The 22,374-nt window shown below is 44.4% G+C and overlaps 1 protein-coding gene across 1 annotated transcript in view; it reads left to right on the top strand.

The window, feature by feature from the left end:
• Nucleotides 1–15,392, top strand: part of LOC138290376 (uncharacterized) — a 201,940-nt gene extending 186,548 nt beyond the window's left edge. The window contains exon 4 of the mRNA XM_069230239.1: nucleotides 14,430–15,392. Within this exon, the coding sequence (XP_069086340.1) occupies nucleotides 14,430–14,809 (380 nt within the window). The 3' untranslated portion in view covers nucleotides 14,810–15,392. The remainder of the gene's footprint in view (nucleotides 1–14,429) is intronic.
• Nucleotides 15,393–22,374: the final 6,982 nt, after the last annotated feature.

Here is a 22,374-nt window from a genome sequence, read left to right as displayed (position 1 = left end):
AAACTGACAATAAGAAGGATGAACAAAGTTGCAACCTGTCCAAAACATGCTATGGAGAAAGTCACTGTGCAAGGTACTGGTCAAAAGGAGCTAAAAACTGGAAGGAACTTTGAGCATCATGGACTTTTTGTGAACTGGTGGTTATATTGCTAATACTGGTTATATTGGACACTCTTTATTAGTGTCTTATACACTGCCTGAATTAAATCTTGCTTCTTTCTTCTCCAGGGTGAATTCTTACCTCTGGCAGCGCTGGCTGTGTGTAGCATGCTTTTTAAAAGTGTATTTGTAGATCATATAGGTGCACACATTCCTTTCACGGCTAGACCATAGGGGATTCCAGTGATTGCTGCAGTGAGATCTAGTTATTCCAGGATATGTAGAATATGTAGATGATTGACCCAGATGCAGAAACACATGATTGATATGCCATTTAGGCATGGGTTGGGTAAGAAGGAGAGAGGGAGAGAGAGAGCGCCATCTCAGTAGGAAAACACCACGAGAGAGACAAAATAAATGAAGTCAATAACTAGCAAGGAATCTACACATACGAGAAATGGAAAGGGGTGAAAACGTCAAAGTTGTGGATATACAAGGTTGGGTGAAACCAGAAGCTTCTCAGGAAGCGTTGCCAGAGAAATGTCAAGGGTGCGACCAGTCAGCTTTGCCTAGTTCAGGTATAAACCACAGTTCTAAGGAGAATCACGTATGCTACATGTGAGAAATAAAACCTGCAACTTTACCCGATAATACTCCCCAAATTCACTGTTGGTACCAACCATCGCTGAAGAGACATTAAACATTTAAAAAAGTACATATGTGCTATTGAACCCTTTAAAACTAAAGTAGAACCTCTCGTGTTGTGTTTTAGTGACAGTTCTTGGAGCATTATGTTGCTTCCTAAAGACAATTTCAATATCCCACCCCATCTCGGACCTTCCATATGAAATAAACTGGAAAATCTAAACAGGAAGACATGTTTAGGTGACATTAGAACTGCCTAAAAAGTAGTGGACACATTACTCCGCTTGAAAAACTGGTCTGCATACTTAAAATGCACACACGCATTGTGCTCGCATTATTTTATTCTATCGCTGTGCTGATCGCAGTAATACGATGTTTCAGGGATGAAGCATCAATCCCCGGGGCATTTTTAACTTGCATGACCGACATGTCTAGAGCAAGGCTCTGTTGCCCTCAGTGACCTTGTCAGCATGATAGGGGCCATGTTTGTCTGTACAATGAACTTTCATACCCAATTTCTCTGCTGCATTAGGCGCACACAGGCTTCCCATTCCCAAAAGACGTGTGTTCTGCATGTGCAATTCCCGCGAACACGATATTGCTCAATCTTTAAATAAAGGCAACTTTCTGCATAGCGTATTTTCATTAACCAAACTGAAAAATGCTCAGTTGATTTTTTCCCATTGCGATATTCGAGGATTAGTAAATCCTTACTCCAAGGTATTTACAATCATTTCGGATTTTTTAAATATATAACATATTAAATGTGAAGCGTCTTAAAAATTGTCCCTCTGATACATAAATAACTTCTAATGGAAAAAAACACTGTGTATGTATGGGGACTAAATTATTAGTTATATCCCGGGTTGACTGAATTAAGCGATAAGAAAAAGGAAAATTGTGCTGCAAATTATCTAATAATAAATAATAAAAATAATCGGTAAGTTAGAGATACCCACCCTAAAGATACTAATCGTTTTATTAGAAAGGACACTACACACGTGATAGATGCTACACAAAATGTTATTAGCCAACAATTCATTGTGGGCCACATGTACGAAGCATTTTTGTAGTCGCAAAATTCCTTTCCAAATGTACAAAGATCCGATCTGTGGGTGTAGAAATAGCTAATTGGAAGGGGCATGTTTAGGGCGTCCCTTCCAAACAATGATTTCCAGTGTTATGTATCAAGATTTTTCAACGGATATAAGGTTGCAAATCTTGATATTTTACCATCAACTCAAAATTGGTGGAACTGTGACCCCTTTCCCTTTGTGAATGTTGAAAAAACATTTTTAAGAGCAAGCAGTGGTCCCACAGACCAATGTCTGCTTTTAAAAAATGAAAGAAAAAAAACCTTTTCATTTTTGATTGTTAAGAAGCATCCTGTTTTCCTTTAAGGAAAACAGACTGCATTTCAAACCAAAAAAAACACTTCACAGACATGGTGGTCTGCTGACCTCATCAGGCCACCATCCTTGTGATGGCAGGCATTCCCAGTGGGTCACAAACTGCGACCTACCTCATTAATATTCCTGAGGTAGGCCAATTTGCAACCCTCTAGTAATCGCAAGTCTGAAACTAAAAGTTTCATACCTAAGCAGAGGGATGCCATTATGGCAAAAGTTTCCTTGAACCTTCCATGGCAACATAGGTTTCATAAGACAAATATCATGAAGTGCTCCACACAAAACAAATCTCCAAGCAGACCATTCCTTCAATTAGAGGCACACCTCCTTTTCAGCTTCAAGATGTTAGATTGTAAAAGGTGCAATATGTTTGTGATTTTTCTAAATTCCAAGTGCCTTCTGGAAATAACTGGTATTTAGGACACTTTGATGTACTCATGATTTATCATGAATAGTGAAATAGAAAAAATCGTAAAAAAGAAGGAAACTAATTTGGTGACATTTTTAATCCTTAAATGTAGCGACCTGTAGGTGCAAGCTGGCCACATAGGGGCAATTTATATAGACTTTGTGCCATTTCTTAAACACAAATTTGGCCCAAACCTAACTCCATACTTATATTTTGACGCTAGACATGTCTAACATCAAAATATAGGAGTTTGCACAATTGTTTGAATGCATTCACCTACCTTGCGTCAATGAGATGTAAGGTAGGTGTTCACATCTAAAAAATGGGGCTATCCCCATAGCCCCATATTTATCCCCCGTTCTAAAATGACGCACGGGTGGGAGGAGGGGCTAAATAATGGTGCAAAGCTTGCTTTGTACCATTATTTAATGTCTTGGTCAGACCAGGTGTTAGGGGACTTGTGTACCCATTTCCATGGTTAAACACCATGGAATGGGTCCACAGATGCCCTTCCCAAGCCCCAGGAACACCCCCTCCCACACCAGAGGATGAGGGACTCCATCCCAGGTAAGTAGGGTAAGTATTGGTAGGTATTTTTTAATTTATTTAAAGTGCAATCGGGGCCCTAACATGGGCCCCCCTGCATGGCAGAGGGTGCAGTGGCTATGCCCAGGGATACTTGTCCCCTGTGCTGGCCATTGGGGTGGTGGGCATGACTCCTGTCTTTCCTAAAACAGAAGTCATGTTTTTGGTGGTTGTGCGCCAGCAAATGGCACTAGTCTGGTTAGAGGCATTTTTTTGCCTCGAAACAGGCTAGCGTCATTTTCTGACGCAAACCCCCTCCTTCCCTACGGCCACCCCCACCCAGCTAGCGTCTTTTTTGAAGACGCTAGCCCATGTTTAACGCCAACTTACGGCATTCAATAAATACAGTGCCCGGCTGGCGTTGTTAAATGACACAGGCTGGTGCTAAACTTTTTGCCACAAAACTGCGTTAGCGCAGTTTTGCTGCAAAAAGCATAAACCTGGGCCTTAGTGTTTGTAGGTGTCAGGATACGCACTTTATTCTGTGGCCCTAAATACGATTGTCCCGGTAAGTTGCGTTTTGCACAGGCTTTGCAATTATACTTATTGTGATGTTTATCACACTCAGTAGTTACCAGGTGTGATAAAGATCGCACCTCTCATTGCATTTCAGCAAGTGAAACCTGACAGGTTAATGAGGGGAAACGGTCCAGTAGGTGGAGTAAGCACCAATAATTGTACATTATGCTCGATTGTGAGAGCAAAACTTGTAATAGGCAATATTTATTGCACCTAATAAATTCCAAACACATTCAGTGTCAGACTTCATCAAATGTGGTAATTATTGCATCAACTACCAGGCAACCATAATCAGGACCTGAGTGTTACATGAGGCATTTCATTCCAACTGTACATCTTTAGTATCCTTTAATACATCTAGCGATGGAAACACTTGTGAAATCTGCAAATTCTGCATCAAATAAGATATTATGTGGCAAATGTTGCAAAATCAGTTCTGCGGGCTAAAATCAATGACTGCCAAATGATGTTATTACATTAGCTTTAAATACAGCTGTTTCCAAAAAGTAAAATTTTCAGTATGATTAAATAACACTCTAAGAAATTTGATTATTAATTGGGGTAGGTGACTACTGCCTCAAGGAATTACCTTGCCTGGGTGAACCCTCAAAGTCACTAAATTAACTTAAGCTCAACCCACTGATAGCTATGGCACAGAGAAGAAAGGCTTAATTTAGGGAAATGTGTAAAGAATTTATGCAGTGCCAAAACAGTAATAAAGTTAAAACACAAAACAATAACAATTCCAAACTGGATTAGAAAAACAGAGTAAAACATAATAAACAAAATGACACCAACATGAAAAAATCCAATAAGGGGAACCAGAGTTATGCATTTTTAAAGTTTTAAGTAGAAATAGTGCCAGAAAAGAGATAGGCACCACTGATAGTCTATGGTTGTGGTAGACTGGAACCCAGGCGCAATTTCAGGCTGACCACTATGAAGCATGGACTGGGTTCACAAACCAGGTTCCTCCGGGTCAAAGATTTAACCTTCTGACTTAGGACGTGATTTAGAGTTTGGTGGATGGGATTACTCCCTCACAAATGTGGTGGATATCCTGTCCGCCGTATTGCAATCCCGTTATACCCATTGGAAATCGCAAAATGGTGGACGGGATATCCGTCACATTTATGACGGAGTAACCCTAAATCAGGCTCCTTAGTCTTTTAAGACCCAAATCAACCACCAGAGTACACTTCTAAAACTCCCTGGACCTCAGCTGAGGCACTTAGACACTCACAGGGTGTGAGGCTGAAGCTGCAGGGTCCAAACCAGGTCAATTTGCCAATTATAAGCTTGGTGCTCTTGCAGATTGTTTTCACCCTGTAACCACACAGGAGGTCACGTCTTCATCCTGGGTACAAGAAGAAGCAGGTCCAGCCCTTCGGGCTCATCTGAGGTCACACCATCAGGTCCAGTCTTCTTCTGATCTTCTATAGGACCAGAAAGTGTTCTGAACAGGGTGCCTGAGGTGCCACATTTATGGCCGGCAGTAGCTGGTGGGTGGGAGTGATTCCTGGTCCATTCTGTCCAAATGGAGTAACAATTCCCAGGACCTGATCTACCTATTGTGTAGTATGTCCTGTCTACCTCACTGCAAACATCCCCAAAATGCCATGCGTCAGGACATTTTCAAAATGGGAAAAAGACTTCAGCAGTCTTTGTGGGGATTGTACTGTGGTAATCTTGGTGTCATCCCACATCTAACACTAAAGTTCAGTTTGAGGCAGGCACTGTAGGCACAAAAAAAACAGAGACTAACACTAAAGTTCAGTTTGAGGCAGGCACTGTAGGCACAAAAAAAACAGAGATGGAAGTCAGGTAGGATAAAGAAGGGTCCTTTGGCAACCAGACAAAAAAGCCATAAGAATTGTCTTGACATCCTGTTGTCTCCCTTTCAACAGCACCCTAAGTGTCACATGTGGCTCAACAGATCTTTTCAAGCAGGATTTGACACTGCAAAGGATGCCCACAGTCCCCAAACTGCATATTCTGTTTAGGTGGGATGAGTATTCTCTGCCCATTCAGGTCAGCCTATTGTTTGCTCTTGTGTGGCATTTCACCTTATTTGTTTACCTATTAAAAGTTGAGCACAGCTTGGTAGCTGGCAGTGGCTTATGCTAATTAGCCTCCAAACAGTTCAGATAGGTAAAGAGTAACTTTCTAAGAGTTAGTCTTCCTTAATATGTATTACAATCTGACTCCACAACTGAAGTAGATTTTTAACAACTATTAAAAATAGTTTAATTATTTTTCTGATCCATTCCATTCCAGAGATAAAGTATTAGTACTGCACTCTGGTTTTCTACATAGGACAGCTAGGCCTGTCATGGTGAAAAAAGCTTTTTGGGCAGTCACTCTGGAGACATGGCAATATTAGCTTTCTACATGTCACAGTTTTAAATACCATGTATCCCACACTTTGATGGCTACAGGCTTACATAAGGGAGATTTCATAATATATAAAAGTCAGATTTTTGCATTTCACAAAGTTTTATTTTGAGAGGGCACCCTATATGCTTACTCTGCAACAGTCAGACTACACAGGGTAGGTCTGATGTCATATTTACACTGCTGCTATTTTGGATAGCATAATAGGCGCTGAAGTCTACAAGTGGCATTAACGAGCTAGGCCCTTGGTGCACTCCTTACACCACATACTCGGGGTGTACAAGCAAGCTAAACGTGCTGATCAGGAATAAACCGATTTAAACATGGCTACAGGGGTAGCACAGGCACTTTATATTGGTTAACTGAGGTAAAGTTTGCTGAGTTCTTAAGCCAGCACACAATATAGGGTCCAGCAAAAGACAAAAAAACTGGGGCGACCAAGCAGAAAAGGCAGATTTCCTACTGTTATGTTAACGGGGAGCTATGTGTGGGCATTCGGATGTTTATTACATCTGTGATAACTGTGCTGCGTTTTACCTAGATGTGCCATTAAATATGATGCACCCTTCCTTATGGGCTACAAAGATACAAAAGGGTGACTAACTAGTTGGTTTTTAACAATGAAAAGGGGTTACTTTGTCTGGTCCTACTTCAGAGCTGCCACTGCAGCAAACAGGCTACCCAGGGTAGTTCTTAAGCCATGTTTACTCTGCCAATGTATGGATAGCACAACAGGTGCTGCGTTCCACAAGTGACATTTAACTTCCAGGGCCTGAGTACACCTTATAGGGATTTATAGGTACCTATATGACAGTTACCAAATAAGAATAGGCAAAACCAACCATGTTTAAGGGGGGGCACAGACACTTTACTTTTCGTTAGCAGGGGTACCCTGCACAGCATTCTAACGCCAGGAAAACAGGATCCAGCTAAAGACAAAATATTTTGGGGATCGCATGCTGAAAAGGTGAATTTCTGACAAAACAAAATCTGTATCATCTTGTTCCCTTTAAAGAACAAGCATTGGCAAAGCCAATGGGTCTCACCTATGAGAGAGCTACTGAATATGTCAATTTCTTTTAGCCACAATGAACTGCAGACATGGGTGTAGTGCAGCTTGGCTGACAGTTCTGTTTTCTTAGTGTGGGATTAGTCTCTGCCTTCACATAAAAGTTTAATTATCTGATATCTGAACTGAAGTTGACCCTGTTGGCCCAGAGTGAAGACAGTACAAAAGAGGCCATGCAGATCATGGAGTTCATGAACTGTGGGGCATATTTATACTCTGTCGGCGCCAAATGTGCGTCAAAAAATTTGACGCACATTCGGCGCAAACCTTGCACCATATTTATACCATGACGCCCGACCCCGCGAATGCCAAAAGTCTGCCGTGTGCGTCATTGTCTGGATGCGGGAAACCGCCTTGTGTTAATGACATGAAAGGTAGGTGTTCCCGTCCCAAAAATGACTTAAACACCCTTGCACCATATTTATGCTACTGCCCAAAAATCCTGCACGGCTGGGAGGCGGAGTCGGAAAATGACGCACAGCCCAATTTGTGTAAAAAAATAACGCCTGGGTCAGGGCAGGTGTTAAAATGGGGCAAACACACCAGTACATAAGGAAAACACACAAGATCAACAGCAGAGCTCCAAAAGGAAGACATGGAGGTGATGTTCATCCAGCATTCACGCAGACGCAGAGCACAGGCCCAGCAACAGCAGCTTCCACAACACCAGCGGGGACCCCAAAGGCAACGGAGAAGGCAGGAGAGGATATTCCGCACAAGGACAACCCTTCAGGGACACCGGCAGCAAGACATCATCCAAAGGTACAGACTCAACTGGCAAGCCATTCAGCAGCTGTTTTGCAACATTGAGCCACAGTTGGCACCCAGCTTGCAGACACCCAACACCATTCCACCAGAAACCAAGCTGTTAGCTGTCCTCGACATGTTGGCAAGTGGCTCCTTTCAAACCACTGGTGCCCTGGTTGCCGGGATCTCACAGCCCTCATTCTCTGCCTTCCTACCCAAGGTATTGGATACCATCATCTCCCTCACGCCCTGCCACATCAGCTTCCCCAACACACAGCAGAAGCAGCAGGAGACCAAACAGGGCTTCTATCAAATCAACGGCTTCCCACACGTGCTTGGTGCCATTGACTGCACACATGTACGCATTGTGCCACTTGCTGCAACTGAACATCTGTACCGCAACAGGAAGCACACACACTCCATCAGTGTGCAGCCCATTGTCGATCACCGGGGATTGATCACCAACATCGTGGCAAAGTATCCTGGGAGTGTACATAATTCATTCATCTTCCGCCACTGCACCATCAATCAACACTTCCAGGATGGACGGTATGGAAATGGCCTACTTGTTGGTAAGTACAGAAACCTACTTATATACACACAGCACAGCAACCCTCTAGGACAAACAACACATTCCCCACTACATTGACACGTGGCCGGGAAGACACTGAGGTTGTGACACCCCTAGTCATGTTTGATATCCTGACCCCATGTGATACACACCTATGGACAAATGACAGATGCAAATAACATCAGATTCCACTCCACAGACACAAGGGAAGAATTTAAAAACAGCACTGTGACAATGACATGGCCTTAACTGGCAGTACAACTTGGAAGATTAATCTTTCAATATCACATCAACAACACTCAAACACCCTTCCAACCAATAAGTACTGTGTAAGGGGTGTGCAATGTTTTTTGCTGCAGGTCAAAAACCATGAGACACATAGCATGATGACGATGACTACAATGAAGGTGACATGGAATCAATAAGGCTGTACCAATATCTCACATCACTCCTGCTCTGACATTGCCCACTACCAATAAGCAAGTGGACTGTGCTAAGAACACATACTGATGTGACAATATTGAAAGTGCACATTCCTACACATACGGTTTGAGACAATTTCACACACACACAACAGATGTACAGGCATATGAACCTTCTGACACTCAAAATGACAACCTCACAATCAAGTTAACCAGCTGAACTGGAACAGGTTCAGTAGTATAGGTACACGTTTGAACATGAGTCGACTCGGCAAGGGCAGAGAAATAGGTCTGCAGAGAACTTGTCACACATGGGATATTTGTGCATAGTCAATTGTCAACACGTCAGTGCTGACAACTTATGGAAATGTGTTGTACATTGTCACCTTGTCAAATCAAAGGGCCTCACTGATGTTTAACAAATTCTATTGTATATGTTAAATTGGATGGGATGACCAGGCCATATAGACGCAACTGTGTTACCACCACTGTGGAATTGATTCTGTGTATGGAAGTATCATGTCACCCCAAGTTAAGACACATGGACACATCTTTCACATGACATAATGCAAGGGAGTGAACAATGTACTGCAACTCTACAAAAATACTGCCGACATTCGGTCAATAAGCCAAACAACAGTTCAGATAATGAAACAGCCCAATGCTGATGGTACATCCTCGAAGACGAGGATTCCACACAATAACACAAACACAGATGAGTCACAGACAACACAAGAGAACAACTGCCATGCAAAGTGATAATCATGGTGCAAGCAACATCAACATTTTCTCACTCATTTTCTCTTTCAGCTGATCAGGGGTATGGGATCCAGCCATGGATCATGACCCCATTTGCAAACCCAAAGCACAGCCTCAGAGCGTGCCTATAATGAGGCACATCAGAGAACACACAACAGAGACGAGAGGACTATTGGCATCTTGAAGTCAAGAGTCAGTTGCCTCAACATCACCGGAGGCAGCCTCCTATACTCACCAGAAATTGTCTGCAAGATCATTTTGACCTGTGCCATCCTGCACAACATTTGTGTAAGGAGGACCATTCCCCTCTATGAACCAGACCCACAAATGCCTGAAGAGGAGGAAGAGGAGGAAGTTGTCCATCAACATGAGGGGGGCCATCCAAACACAGCTGCAGGATTGCGTCGGAGACAACACATAGTCCAAAACTTCTTTTAACTCTACTCACCATCACCACTGTCTTACCATATGTCATTAAACACCTATTCTAATCACTATATCATGGTCTGGGTAATCATTTTTGCATCACATTATCCCTAAGACTCATAATCAGAGTGTAGCCTCATGGAGCATTGCAGGATTACATATTAGGATACTGAAAAATCCACATCACATGTGATGGGTATGAATGTACACCCAACTTCACACACACTGTAAATGGCATATATCCTGTCCATTTCACATTTGAAGTGCAATAGCAGAGGACCACAGCTATTTCACACATACATGTTGGCAACATGGTTCATTGCAGCATATGGCACACAACTTACACCATCATTCACTAAGGAAAAAAATGCCTCATACATGAGGCAGTGGATGTGTTATAGCATCGGTAACAAGAAGGTATGACCAGACCCCTGACATCAGTAAGTGTGACATGAGCTATCTTTGCAAGGAGTATGTGTGACAAGAAATCCATGTAAGCAGCAAATGGATAGCACAAGTGCCCCAGGTATGACTAGCATTGCTCACGAGACATCCCCTGCACATGCCATCCCAGGTCATAAGTCCTGTCTCTGCCATGTTCTCTGTCTTTCTCCACCCTTCTCGAGGGGGCCCTGGAAATTGACTATTTGTACCCAGATAATCCCTCATCTACACACACCCAGACTCACATTCTGACTCCAGTGTGCTTCCCTCTTTAGTATGGTATGCCGTAGTCATTGTTCTTCTGTCTGCATGGACTTCTGGTCGGATAATGCACTGCCTGGTAGTCGGTAGGACATGTAATCACCTGTCCATTGCTTCCCATGTGAAAGGTACTGTTGGCCCTTTGAAGTTGATTCTCACCTACAGGACTTGTGAGAGACTGAAGCTGCACACACCTGTGTGCACCTCCATGCAGACCAGCCATTTGAACATGCACTGCTCTTGCAGCTGCCTGGAACGGCATAGAAACAGCCATTATATGTATGTCACTGTTATGCATTGCCGTATAAATCACTTGGGTAACACAGGCCTGGGGTTATTGTGTAACGTTGCAGCACACAGGACAAATACAGTTTTCATTTTCCACAGTGTTGTTCCACCTTTGACCAATATCAGTCTGCTCACTGTGTATTTGCCTTGTTAATTGTTGTTCCCGATTGACCCTGCATCCTGTTAGCCTGACTGTTTCCTGTCTTTGCGTTACCATAAAGGTCCCCTTTGGCTACATTTGTCTCATAGTTGCTTTCCATGCTCTCACTCTCCTCCTGCGGTATTGTGTCAGGTAGGTCTACAATTAATACTCAAATACATTGTGGGCCATATTTACTGTATACTTTTTGACGCAAAACTGCGCTAACGCAGTTTTGCGTCAAAAAAATTAGCGACGGCTAACGCCATTTCGATGTGCCGTGCGGGCGTCAAATTTATACTTTGACGTACGGCGGCGCAACCAACAGGTGGGAGTCATTATTTCGTGACGCACACAGCGGTGTTACGTCGTAAAGGAAACCAACGTTAACGCGACGCAAATCACTGTGGGTCGATTTACGACAGCGCAAACCGGAAAGCGTTGTTTTTCTTGACGCTATTGCGTCAAATATTAGCGCGAAAACTGCCCTTTCAGCAGAGGAGAGCCAAAATGGATCCCAGAAGCCAGTACAGACCCCAGGAGGATGACAGCAGACCAGGAACCAGCCAGGAGGATCCATACGGAACCAGGACATTTTTAGAAAAAAAAGAAAGTGTCGCTTCAGTGCAGAGGAGCAGGAAATCCTGGTGAAAGAGGTGACGGAACACCAGCACCAATTGTTCATCACCTCTAAATTGCCACTCAGTAGGAGAGAGGCCATATGGAAACAAATTGTGGACAAGATCAACAGCGTGGCTGAAGAACGCCGCACAGTCACTGAGTGTAAGAAACGCTGGCATGACTGCAAAAGTAGGACAAAAGAAAAAATGGCCAGGAACAGGAAGGCAGCAATGCAGACTGGAAGGGGGAGTCCAGCACAACAGGAGGCCCTGGACCACATGGAGGAGATGGTCGCAGCCGTCATCCCGGAGGAGATCGTCACAGGGATTCAAAGGCAGGACAGCGCAGACTACCACGAGACAACGCACATGCAGGGTAAGTCGCATGGGGAATTAAATTGCAATAATGGGGACTGTAAGCAGGGGGGGATACCTACTACACAATGCATGTAAGTCAGCACATATATGAAGTGGCATGGGTAAAGGGGCACGGCAGGGGGGCATGGCCAGCACAGACTGAATCTGGGGCACGACAAAATACAGCACCAACAACAGTCCCATGGGGCTATCCTGTAAGTACAACAATAGAGCCAAGGGAAAGCAGCGACAGGTGGGAAGGCCACTACGTCAAACTCACATCCAGGCACTTGTCTTGCAAAATCTATCCTACATAAACTAGGTCCCTATCAGTAATGCAGTAGCCAAAACAACAACTGCAATGTAACTGCGACAACAGTTGACAAGAACACCTCTCATCTCTGTGCAGCTATAGTACCAAATGGCAGGAACCTCCACATGGAACATACATACCTAAATTAGGGGGTGAGGATGACATCTGCAACTATTCATAGAAATAATACAAAGGCACCAGTACACTCAAATGCCGAATGTCCATACTTGACACATACATAAGGCAAAGTAAACAGCAATAGGAGCCACACAGCACTAAGGACACACACATGCTGCATACGTCAGGGTCTCTCACGTGCCTGGCTAACAAGGCTACATCACTAATGTCATACTGCTCAGACAACAACATTGAGGAGGGGACACAGGCAACTGGTCACTGAAACACACCTGCACAGTCTGACAACCAAATAGAACCTTCATACGATAAACAGGCCAATCCAATTAAACACGCATGACCCAACATCATCTTCAAACATCAACAATGTTTACATCCATACCACATCCTAACATTAACATGCATAGGATATGCCACGTCACATGTACATTTCGGGCAATGTGAATAAAAAGTGTTTGGGGCAGGTCCTGAGAGGCAAGTGTGCTGCCAGGGCATTCACAACACCCACAGCCAGTCAAAGTGTAGTGTTGTAAGTGTAACGTATACTTTGCGCATTAGCTTCAGGCTTTAGGCCTTTGTGCACCTTGCCCTGAATGTACTTTTACTCATTTGCTCACATCTAAGAGCCTCAGAGCACTTTGCACTAAATGCTTTTTATTGGCCTTCCTATCAGTTAATTTAGCAAATAGCCAGTCCTACGGTGTTGTTAATTAGTCAAATCACACTGTTTTGCCTACTTCTGCACTGGAGTTTGCCAGAACATATTCACTCTGTGTCCCAGTCAAGGATACAGTCTGGTACATTGGCGATAGACGTGGTAGGGGTTAAGATTTGGCATTCCTGCGTAGGGACACTTTGTCATCACGATGACATATGACTCATAAAATCACTTCCTTGTCCCAAGACACGCAAGAGGGAGTTTCCAAACAGAGAACCACAACTAGACGCTGCCTGCCTTGCTGCAGATGCAGAACCAGATCACAGGCCATTGCTCTGATATGAGGGATGATGTCTCCCCAGTGATTCAGACAGGCAAGCTCCAAGCTTAACATGCTGTGCTATAATAGAACAAGCAGAGGGATAGTAGAAACAGTTAGGCTGCATGATAGCTTTGTACAAATGTTTTACTCTCCTGCTGACTATTCCAATTCTAACAGTTTGTATTGTTTGGGTTATTGTGGCTCACACCTAAATATGTACAAGTCAGTTGTACAATGAAATCATCATATTAAACAAGTACTGTCTTTGTCATTTGTGTATGAGAACATACTGGAAAAGAGAGAATTGTGTAGGATCTGAGTGACCACGACTTCCCTGAGAAGTTCCAAAGATGTCATGCGCTCGGATGTCTAAACATTCCTTTGCTGTGGGAGACCAGAGGCACTGCTAGTTAGCCAGAGCAAAAAGAAAGAATCAGGGTGACAGAGTTAATTACAAGTGTGTCAGACTTAGTCCCCCACACCATTAGCTATCCTGCTGCCTAGAAAGCCAGTAATCTCATGTAGGATAATGAGAGCCCACCCAACAAAATGTCCCTCCATAAGAATAGTTAAACACGGAGGGAGGAGTAGGACAAAAACATGCCCATTCCTAAATTTTGACAAAGCAACACCTAGAGGCGATCAGGCAGACAAGTCTGATAGCTCCATATCATACATGTGACACACAGGTGGGCCATAGGCCTACAACAATGCCCATATGAAGGACAGCAGATACCAAGACTAAAACAGAGCACAAAGTTAAGGCATCCAAAGGCTTGTATCTTAGTGCAAAATTGTCACAACACAGACACACTAATTGTACCCTGTTTCATTGCAGAGGAACATGGATCTCCTGACGATATGCCTGTCCCTGATTTCCCTGATGACATGGATGACGAGCCCATAAACATTCCACAGGAGACCATCCAAATGGTCCTTGAAAGCCTCCAAACCCCACCTTCAGTCACAAGGAGGAGCACAGAAGAAGCAGCCACCACAGGAGAACCACCCGCCACCCCAATTGTAAGACCTGCCAGCTCCAACACAGCTGAGGACTCTGACGACACTGGCACCAGCTTCGAAAGAACCGTCATTGGGGTACAGCGGGAGCTGGCCAAGGAGGTGCGGGTGGGGATGCAAACTATGGCAGCCAGCCTTGAGGGGGTGCGTTCGTGCATGATGTCTTCTGAGGATCAGGCAGCTGCTATGCAAACCTGAACATCTCTCTTGCAGGAACTTGTCAAAACACAGAAGGAAATCTGCACAGCTGTCATCCAGTTGACACAACAACTACAACTGCAATCCAGTCAACGTGTGCACGAATGCAACATAGAACCCCTCAGGGCCGACCTGGCTGCCTACCATCGTGATGTGGCTGCCATTCGGAAAAACCAGCAGGCCCTCCTTGCTGCAGTACTGCCCTTCATAACTCCACAGGGAGCAGCCCCCGGGATGTCTGCCTCCATGTCTTCTAACACTGAGGTGTGTGTTGCCCCTTCACAACCAACAACAACAAGGACAAACCAGGCAACACACACATCAGAAGAAGAAGACATGGAACAGATAACATTCACACGGAAGAGTACCCGGAAGCACTAGTCCCTGCACCATGGCCTACTTTGACCAAGGTCCTACGTTTTGTCAAATGCCAGTCTCACTACAACTACACTCAATGACTGTTCTGCAATCCACTGTATGACTTGTCCCCATTGCCAGTGAATGTCTCTCTCCTACTATTTGCCAATTCCTGTCCCTCTGCACTGTTTGTGACATCACCCCAGCATGTCAGGAGCATCATCCACACCCCTTCTGAAGGATCACCATGTAAGAATGCACCAGAACGGACTCAGCAAACATGGTGAATGGACATTTTGCACTACAGCACCTATAAATAAATAGCACTTGCACACCTATTATGTCTCTGTGTTATTTCACACTTCAACTGTGCAGTACCTAACTCCAAAGTGCCTGTGTGGCAACCATGTAGATTCTCAATACTACTGTCCTGATTTCATGTATTCTGAAACATCTGTGCAGTGGCCAGGATTGCATCATAGCCTTACCATCTTGATGAAAATAACTGATGAAGGGACTAACCACACACAATCATGCTGTGTTGGACAGAATGATGCACCATCTACAGCTATTCTAGACAACTAATGGTGGCTGAGAAATGTAGGCACCATGCAATACTAAAATAAGAAATAATGCTGCAAAATGTAAGGAAACATTAACAAATTACACTGCATCAATCACCCTTACGGAGTATACTTCCATGAAGGAAAGTCATGCAGAATCAGTACACACATGATGTAGGTCAGCAATGAAAGCAACAAGACAAGAGTGTGAGCAACTCCTCATCTACAAAGATCTCCCTGAACTTCACAATGCTGTCCGACCTCTCAATTTACCCACAATAACAAGTCTGGAAGCACTCTTTGTGAAGTAGGATACATACCAACACAAAACCTTGGTGATCAATGCACACTACCAATGGTGGGTCTCCCAAATGGTGGATACTTACCAAGTTAGCACACGGGTAGCTGGCATGTTAAACCTCAATTTCCTGGGGATGGCGAGCATAGGACACAAATGTCATACTAAAACATTCAGCTACACTGATGTCAAGGCCATGATAAAGTAGCACCTAACGCATCATGTAAAGGGTTAACTATATATTTATTTCTATTGAGTAACACAAGAGGCAACTAAGGGAAAGGTAAACCTACACTAATCTAACCTGACTACTTCTAACCCACAACTGTCCCTAACTAACCTAAACTTACTCTACACATGTAACGAAACGATCTAAACATCAACCCCTCACCCACCATTATGAGGCAGGACACATGCAGGACAACACTTACTAACCTACACACATACTATACTATTCTAAACAAACATATATTTTTTAGTAATTTTTTGAAAGTTTTTTTTTTTTTTTTTTTTAACAGGCATCCCAACATTGCCCCCCACCCACCCACCCACACAAAAAATAAAGATAGAAAGAATAAGGACCCCCCACCCTCTTCCCTAACACTAACTAAGCTAAATACCTATACTTACCTAATACTAATCCCCAAAACCCAACTAACAGTAGAAAATAGGAAAGAGGAGAGAGGGGAGGGGTAAAAGTTCTACAGGGCAAAAGTCCTACAGGTTCGCCCTCCGTAGTGTCCGCCTGATGGAGCGGACCCGCTTTTTAATATAGCCCATATCCTCTCTCAGGTTGTCCACCTTCTTGACGAGCTTGTCCATTTTTCTTGTTAATGCCAGGAAGGCAGCTGGGTCAACAGGAGGGTCTGAGGTTGTTTGTGTGCCGGCGGAGGTTGAGGTTGTGGCAGGAGTTGGTTGCCCACTGGACTGTCCTGGTATCACAACACGGCTGGGTCCAGGTCTGGAGGAAGAGCCAGGGTCTATTGTTCCCGACGTTGCTGGGGCCACTTGGGGGGACCTGGTGGATGTGGTGTTGGTGGCTGTTGGTGGCAATGTAGGGGGAGCCTGTGGTGTGGCCCACCACGCCCCGGAGGCCCGATCCGAATGATATTTGCGGGCCATCCTCCGGTACCCACACTGCACTTGCAGGATGTGCCTGTATCTCATGGCACGCCTCTCAAAATGGTTGCGATCTGCGGCACTCATGTTTGCAGCTGTGAAGAGAAAAGGCAAATATTTACCTTTGGAATTGCATTGGGTGGAATAGCACAATGGGTTATTTGTACATTACTAGAAATGTATTGGTTGCAGCAATTGTCACAACATAGTTCACTGAAAGGCTCAGAGGAAGTACATGTGAAGCATGCATACATAAGGCCATCTCACACCTAACATATCCATGTCTCTACGTGATGGATGACATCACCCTAAACTACTCATCCAAATTATACCTAAGGCATCTGACGTTATGGCTGCACCTCTTCCGCATACTGTCTTCACTAGATATGTCACTCTATGTGATAACTATCACAATCCTCACTCAATGCCATTTGTAATTAGTTGTGTGCTAATATTGAACCCATGGGCCATAACCGAATGTGTACACTAGGGGCCAGATGTAGGAAGATGGAAAATTGCGACTAGCAATTTGCAATGCAGAACGGTGTCGCCGACACCGTCTGCGAGTCGCTATGGGGTCGCTAAGACCCACCTCATTTACATCAATGAGGTGGGTTCCAAGTTGCGCCCCCTTAGCGACTATGGGCACTCACGGGGATGGAGGCCTGCTGGGAACAGCAGACCTCCATGGCCGTGACTGCTTTTAAATAAAGCAGGTTATTTTTTCCCAAGTGTAGGCCGTTTACCTGAAAGGAAAACGAGCTGCACTTAGAAAAAAATACAAAATCTTCAATCTTGGATTATTTCAGGGCAGTTAGTGGTCCCTTGGACCACTGGCTGTTTTGTACATGATGATTTAGGTCGACTCACAAAGGGGAAGAGTTCCTATTGGGACCCCTTCCAGTTAGCAAGTGGGTTACCATCCACTTCAAGTGGATGATAACTGCGACTCCCTTTGCGACCACGTACTCGGTTGCAAATGGAATTGCATACCACTGCGAGTCGCAAATAGGAGGGGAAAACACCTTCCTATTTGCAATTTGGAAAAGCATTTTGCAAGTATGTTCAGAATCACAAAATACATTTCTGAATAGCAAACAGACGTTTGCAAATCACAAAGAGCAATTTATGACATTTGCAACTTGTAAACAGTTTGCTACATCTGGCCCTAGGTTCTAAATCAAGTCGCGAAAGGTTGCAAGTACGTGTAACATACTGGTTGCTACAGTCCTAGGTACCCTGTTTCACATTAACATGGCAGTCTTTGAGGGTGGTGTGGAAATAACAACCAACAATCCCATGTTCAATGCACACCCAGGAGTGTATAGATAGTTCAACAAGTATGTGCCTTCACACACAACACCTATGAAGGGCTAGCAACACGTTGGAGTCAGCCAAACATTGTCACATCCAAGGTCCACACATGTCAAAATACCATGACTTAGGCCAACATCACATACTATCAGTGAGGCATGTTTTACAACACACACAGAGGAGCAAGAACACCCATTATCATGAGTCGACAGAACACCTAGGCCATTGCACTCAAGTCACACACACTTCTAGTTCACCTTGTGGCAGTACATGCCCCCGGAAGATCCAACCTACAGTGTACACAGTCCATCCTCAACTAGGAAGATGCACTTTTCATCAAAGCCATTTGCCAAAGCTAACTCCCCAGTGATTCAGACAGGCAAGCTCCAAGCTTAACATGCTGTGCTATAATAGAACAAGCAGAGGGATAGTAGAAACAGTTAGGCTGCATGATAGCTTTGTACAAATGTTTTACTCTCCTGCTGACTATTCCAATTCTAACAGTTTGTATTGTTTGGGTTATTGTGGCTCACACCTAAATATGTACAAGTCAGTTGTACAATGAAATCATCATATTAAACAAGTACTGTCTTTGTCATTTGTGTATGAGAACATACTGGAAAAGAGAGAATTGTGTAGGATCTGAGTGACCACGACTTCCCTGAGAAGTTCCAAAGATGTCATGCGCTCGGATGTCTAAACATTCCTTTGCTGTGGGAGACCAGAGGCACTGCTAGTTAGCCAGAGCAAAAAGAAAGAATCAGGGTGACAGAGTTAATTACAAGTGTGTCAGACTTAGTCCCCCACACCATTAGCTATCCTGCTGCCTAGAAAGCCAGTAATCTCATGTAGGATAATGAGAGCCCACCCAACAAAATGTCCCTCCATAAGAATAGTTAAACACGGAGGGAGGAGTAGGACAAAAACATGCCCATTCCTAAATTTTGACAAAGCAACACCTAGAGGCGATCAGGCAGACAAGTCTGATAGCTCCATATCATACATGTGACACACAGGTGGGCCATAGGCCTACAACAATGCCCATATGAAGGACAGCAGATACCAAGACTAAAACAGAGCACAAAGTTAAGGCATCCAAAGGCTTGTATCTTAGTGCAAAATTGTCACAACACAGACACACTAATTGTACCCTGTTTCATTGCAGAGGAACATGGATCTCCTGACGATATGCCTGTCCCTGATTTCCCTGATGACATGGATGACGAGCCCATAAACATTCCACAGGAGACCATCCAAATGGTCCTTGAAAGCCTCCAAACCCCACCTTCAGTCACAAGGAGGAGCACAGAAGAAGCAGCCACCACAGGAGAACCACCCGCCACCCCAATTGTAAGACCTGCCAGCTCCAACACAGCTGAGGACTCTGACGACACTGGCACCAGCTTCGAAAGAACCGTCATTGGGGTACAGCGGGAGCTGGCCAAGGAGGTGCGGGTGGGGATGCAAACTATGGCAGCCAGCCTTGAGGGGGTGCGTTCGTGCATGATGTCTTCTGAGGATCAGGCAGCTGCTATGCAAACCTGAACATCTCTCTTGCAGGAACTTGTCAAAACACAGAAGGAAATCTGCACAGCTGTCATCCAGTTGACACAACAACTACAACTGCAATCCAGTCAACGTGTGCACGAATGCAACATAGAACCCCTCAGGGCCGACCTGGCTGCCTACCATCGTGATGTGGCTGCCATTCGGAAAAACCAGCAGGCCCTCCTTGCTGCAGTACTGCCCTTCATAACTCCACAGGGAGCAGCCCCCGGGATGTCTGCCTCCATGTCTTCTAACACTGAGGTGTGTGTTGCCCCTTCACAACCAACAACAACAAGGACAAACCAGGCAACACACACATCAGAAGAAGAAGACATGGAACAGATAACATTCACACGGAAGAGTACCCGGAAGCACTAGTCCCTGCACCATGGCCTACTTTGACCAAGGTCCTACGTTTTGTCAAATGCCAGTCTCACTACAACTACACTCAATGACTGTTCTGCAATCCACTGTATGACTTGTCCCCATTGCCAGTGAATGTCTCTCTCCTACTATTTGCCAATTCCTGTCCCTCTGCACTGTTTGTGACATCACCCCATCATGTCAGGAGCATCATCCACACCCCTTCTGTAGGATCACCATGTAAGAATGCACCAGAACGGACTCAGCAAACATGGTGAATGGACATTTTGCACTACAGCACCTATAAATAAATAGCACTTGCACACCTATTATGTCTCTGTGTTATTTCACACTTCAACTGTGCAGTACCTAACTCCAAAGTGCCTGTGTGGCAACCATGTAGATTCTCAATACTACTGTCCTGATTTCATGTATTCTGAAACATCTGTGCAGTGGCCAGGATTGCATCATAGCCTTACCATCTTGATGAAAATAACTGATGAAGGGACTAACCACACACAATCATGCTGTGTTGGACAGAATGATGCACCATCTACAGCTATTCTAGACAACTAATGTTGGCTGAGAAATGTAGGCACCATGCAATACTAAAATAAGAAATAATGCTGCAAAATGTAAGGAAACATTAACAAATTACACTGCATCAATCACCCTTACGGAGTATACTTCCATGAAGGAAAGTCATGCAGAATCAGTACACACATGATGTAGGTCAGCAATGAAAGCAACAAGACAAGAGTGTGAACAACTCCTCATCTACAAAGATCTCCCTGATCTTCACACTGCTGTCCGACCTCTCAATTTACCCACAATAACAAGTCTGGAAGCACTCTTTGTGAAGTAGGATACATACCAACACAAAACCTTGGTGATCAATGCACACTACCAATGGTGGGTCTCCCAAATGGTGGATACTTACCAAGTTAGCACACGGGTAGCTGGCATGTTAAACCTCAATTTCCTGGGGATGGTGAGCATAGGACACAAATGTCATACTAAAACATTCAGCTACACTGATGTCAAGGCCATGATAAAGTAGCACCTAACGCATCATGTAAAGGGTTAACTATATATTTATTTCTATTGAGTAACACAAGAGGCAACTAAGGGAAAGGTAAACCTACACTAATCTAACCTGACTACTACTAACCCACAACTGTCCCTAACTAACCTAAGCTAAACTTACTCTACACATGTAACAAAACGATCTAAACATCAACCCCCCACCCACCATTATGAGACAGGACACATGCAGGACAACACTTACTAACCTACACACATACTATACTATTCTAAACAAACATATATTTTTTAGTAATTTTTTGAAAGTTTTTTTTTTTTTTTTTTTTTTTTTAACAGGCATCCCAACATTGCCCATCACCCACCCACCCACACAAAAAATAAAGATAGAAAGAATAAGGACCCTCTTCCCTAACACTAACTAAGCTAAATACCTATACTTACCTAATACTAATCCCCAAAACCCAACTAACAGTAGAAAATAGGAAAGAGGAGAGAGGGGAGGGGTAAAAGTTCTACAGGGCAAAAGTCCTACAGGTTCGCCCTCCGTAGTGTCCGTCTGATGGAGCGGACCCGCTTTTTAATATAGCCCATATCCTCCCTCAGGTTGTCCACCTTCTTGACGAGCTTGTCCATTTTTCTTGTTAATGCCAGGAAGGCAGCTGGGTCAACAGGAGGGTCTGAGGTTGTTTGTGTGCCGGTGGAGGTTGAGGTTGTGGCAGGAGTTGGTTGCCCACTGGACTGTCCTGGTATCACAACACGGCTGGGTCCAGGTCTGGAGGAAGAGCCAGGGTCTATTGTTCCCGACGTTGCTGGGGCCACTTGGGGAGACCTGGTGGATGTGGTGTTGGTGGCTGTTGGTGGCAATGTAGGGGGAGCCTGTGGTGTGGCCCACCACGCCCCGGAGGCCCGATCCGAATGATATTTGCGGGCCATCCTCCGGTACCCACACTGCACTTGCA

The sequence above is a fragment of the Pleurodeles waltl genome, chromosome 1_1 (assembly GCF_031143425.1).
Source record: "Pleurodeles waltl isolate 20211129_DDA chromosome 1_1, aPleWal1.hap1.20221129, whole genome shotgun sequence".
NCBI classification, from domain to species: Eukaryota; Metazoa; Chordata; class Amphibia; order Caudata; family Salamandridae; genus Pleurodeles; species Pleurodeles waltl.
Note: the sequence above shows the minus strand (reverse complement) of the source record. Positions and strands in the feature narration are given on the sequence as shown.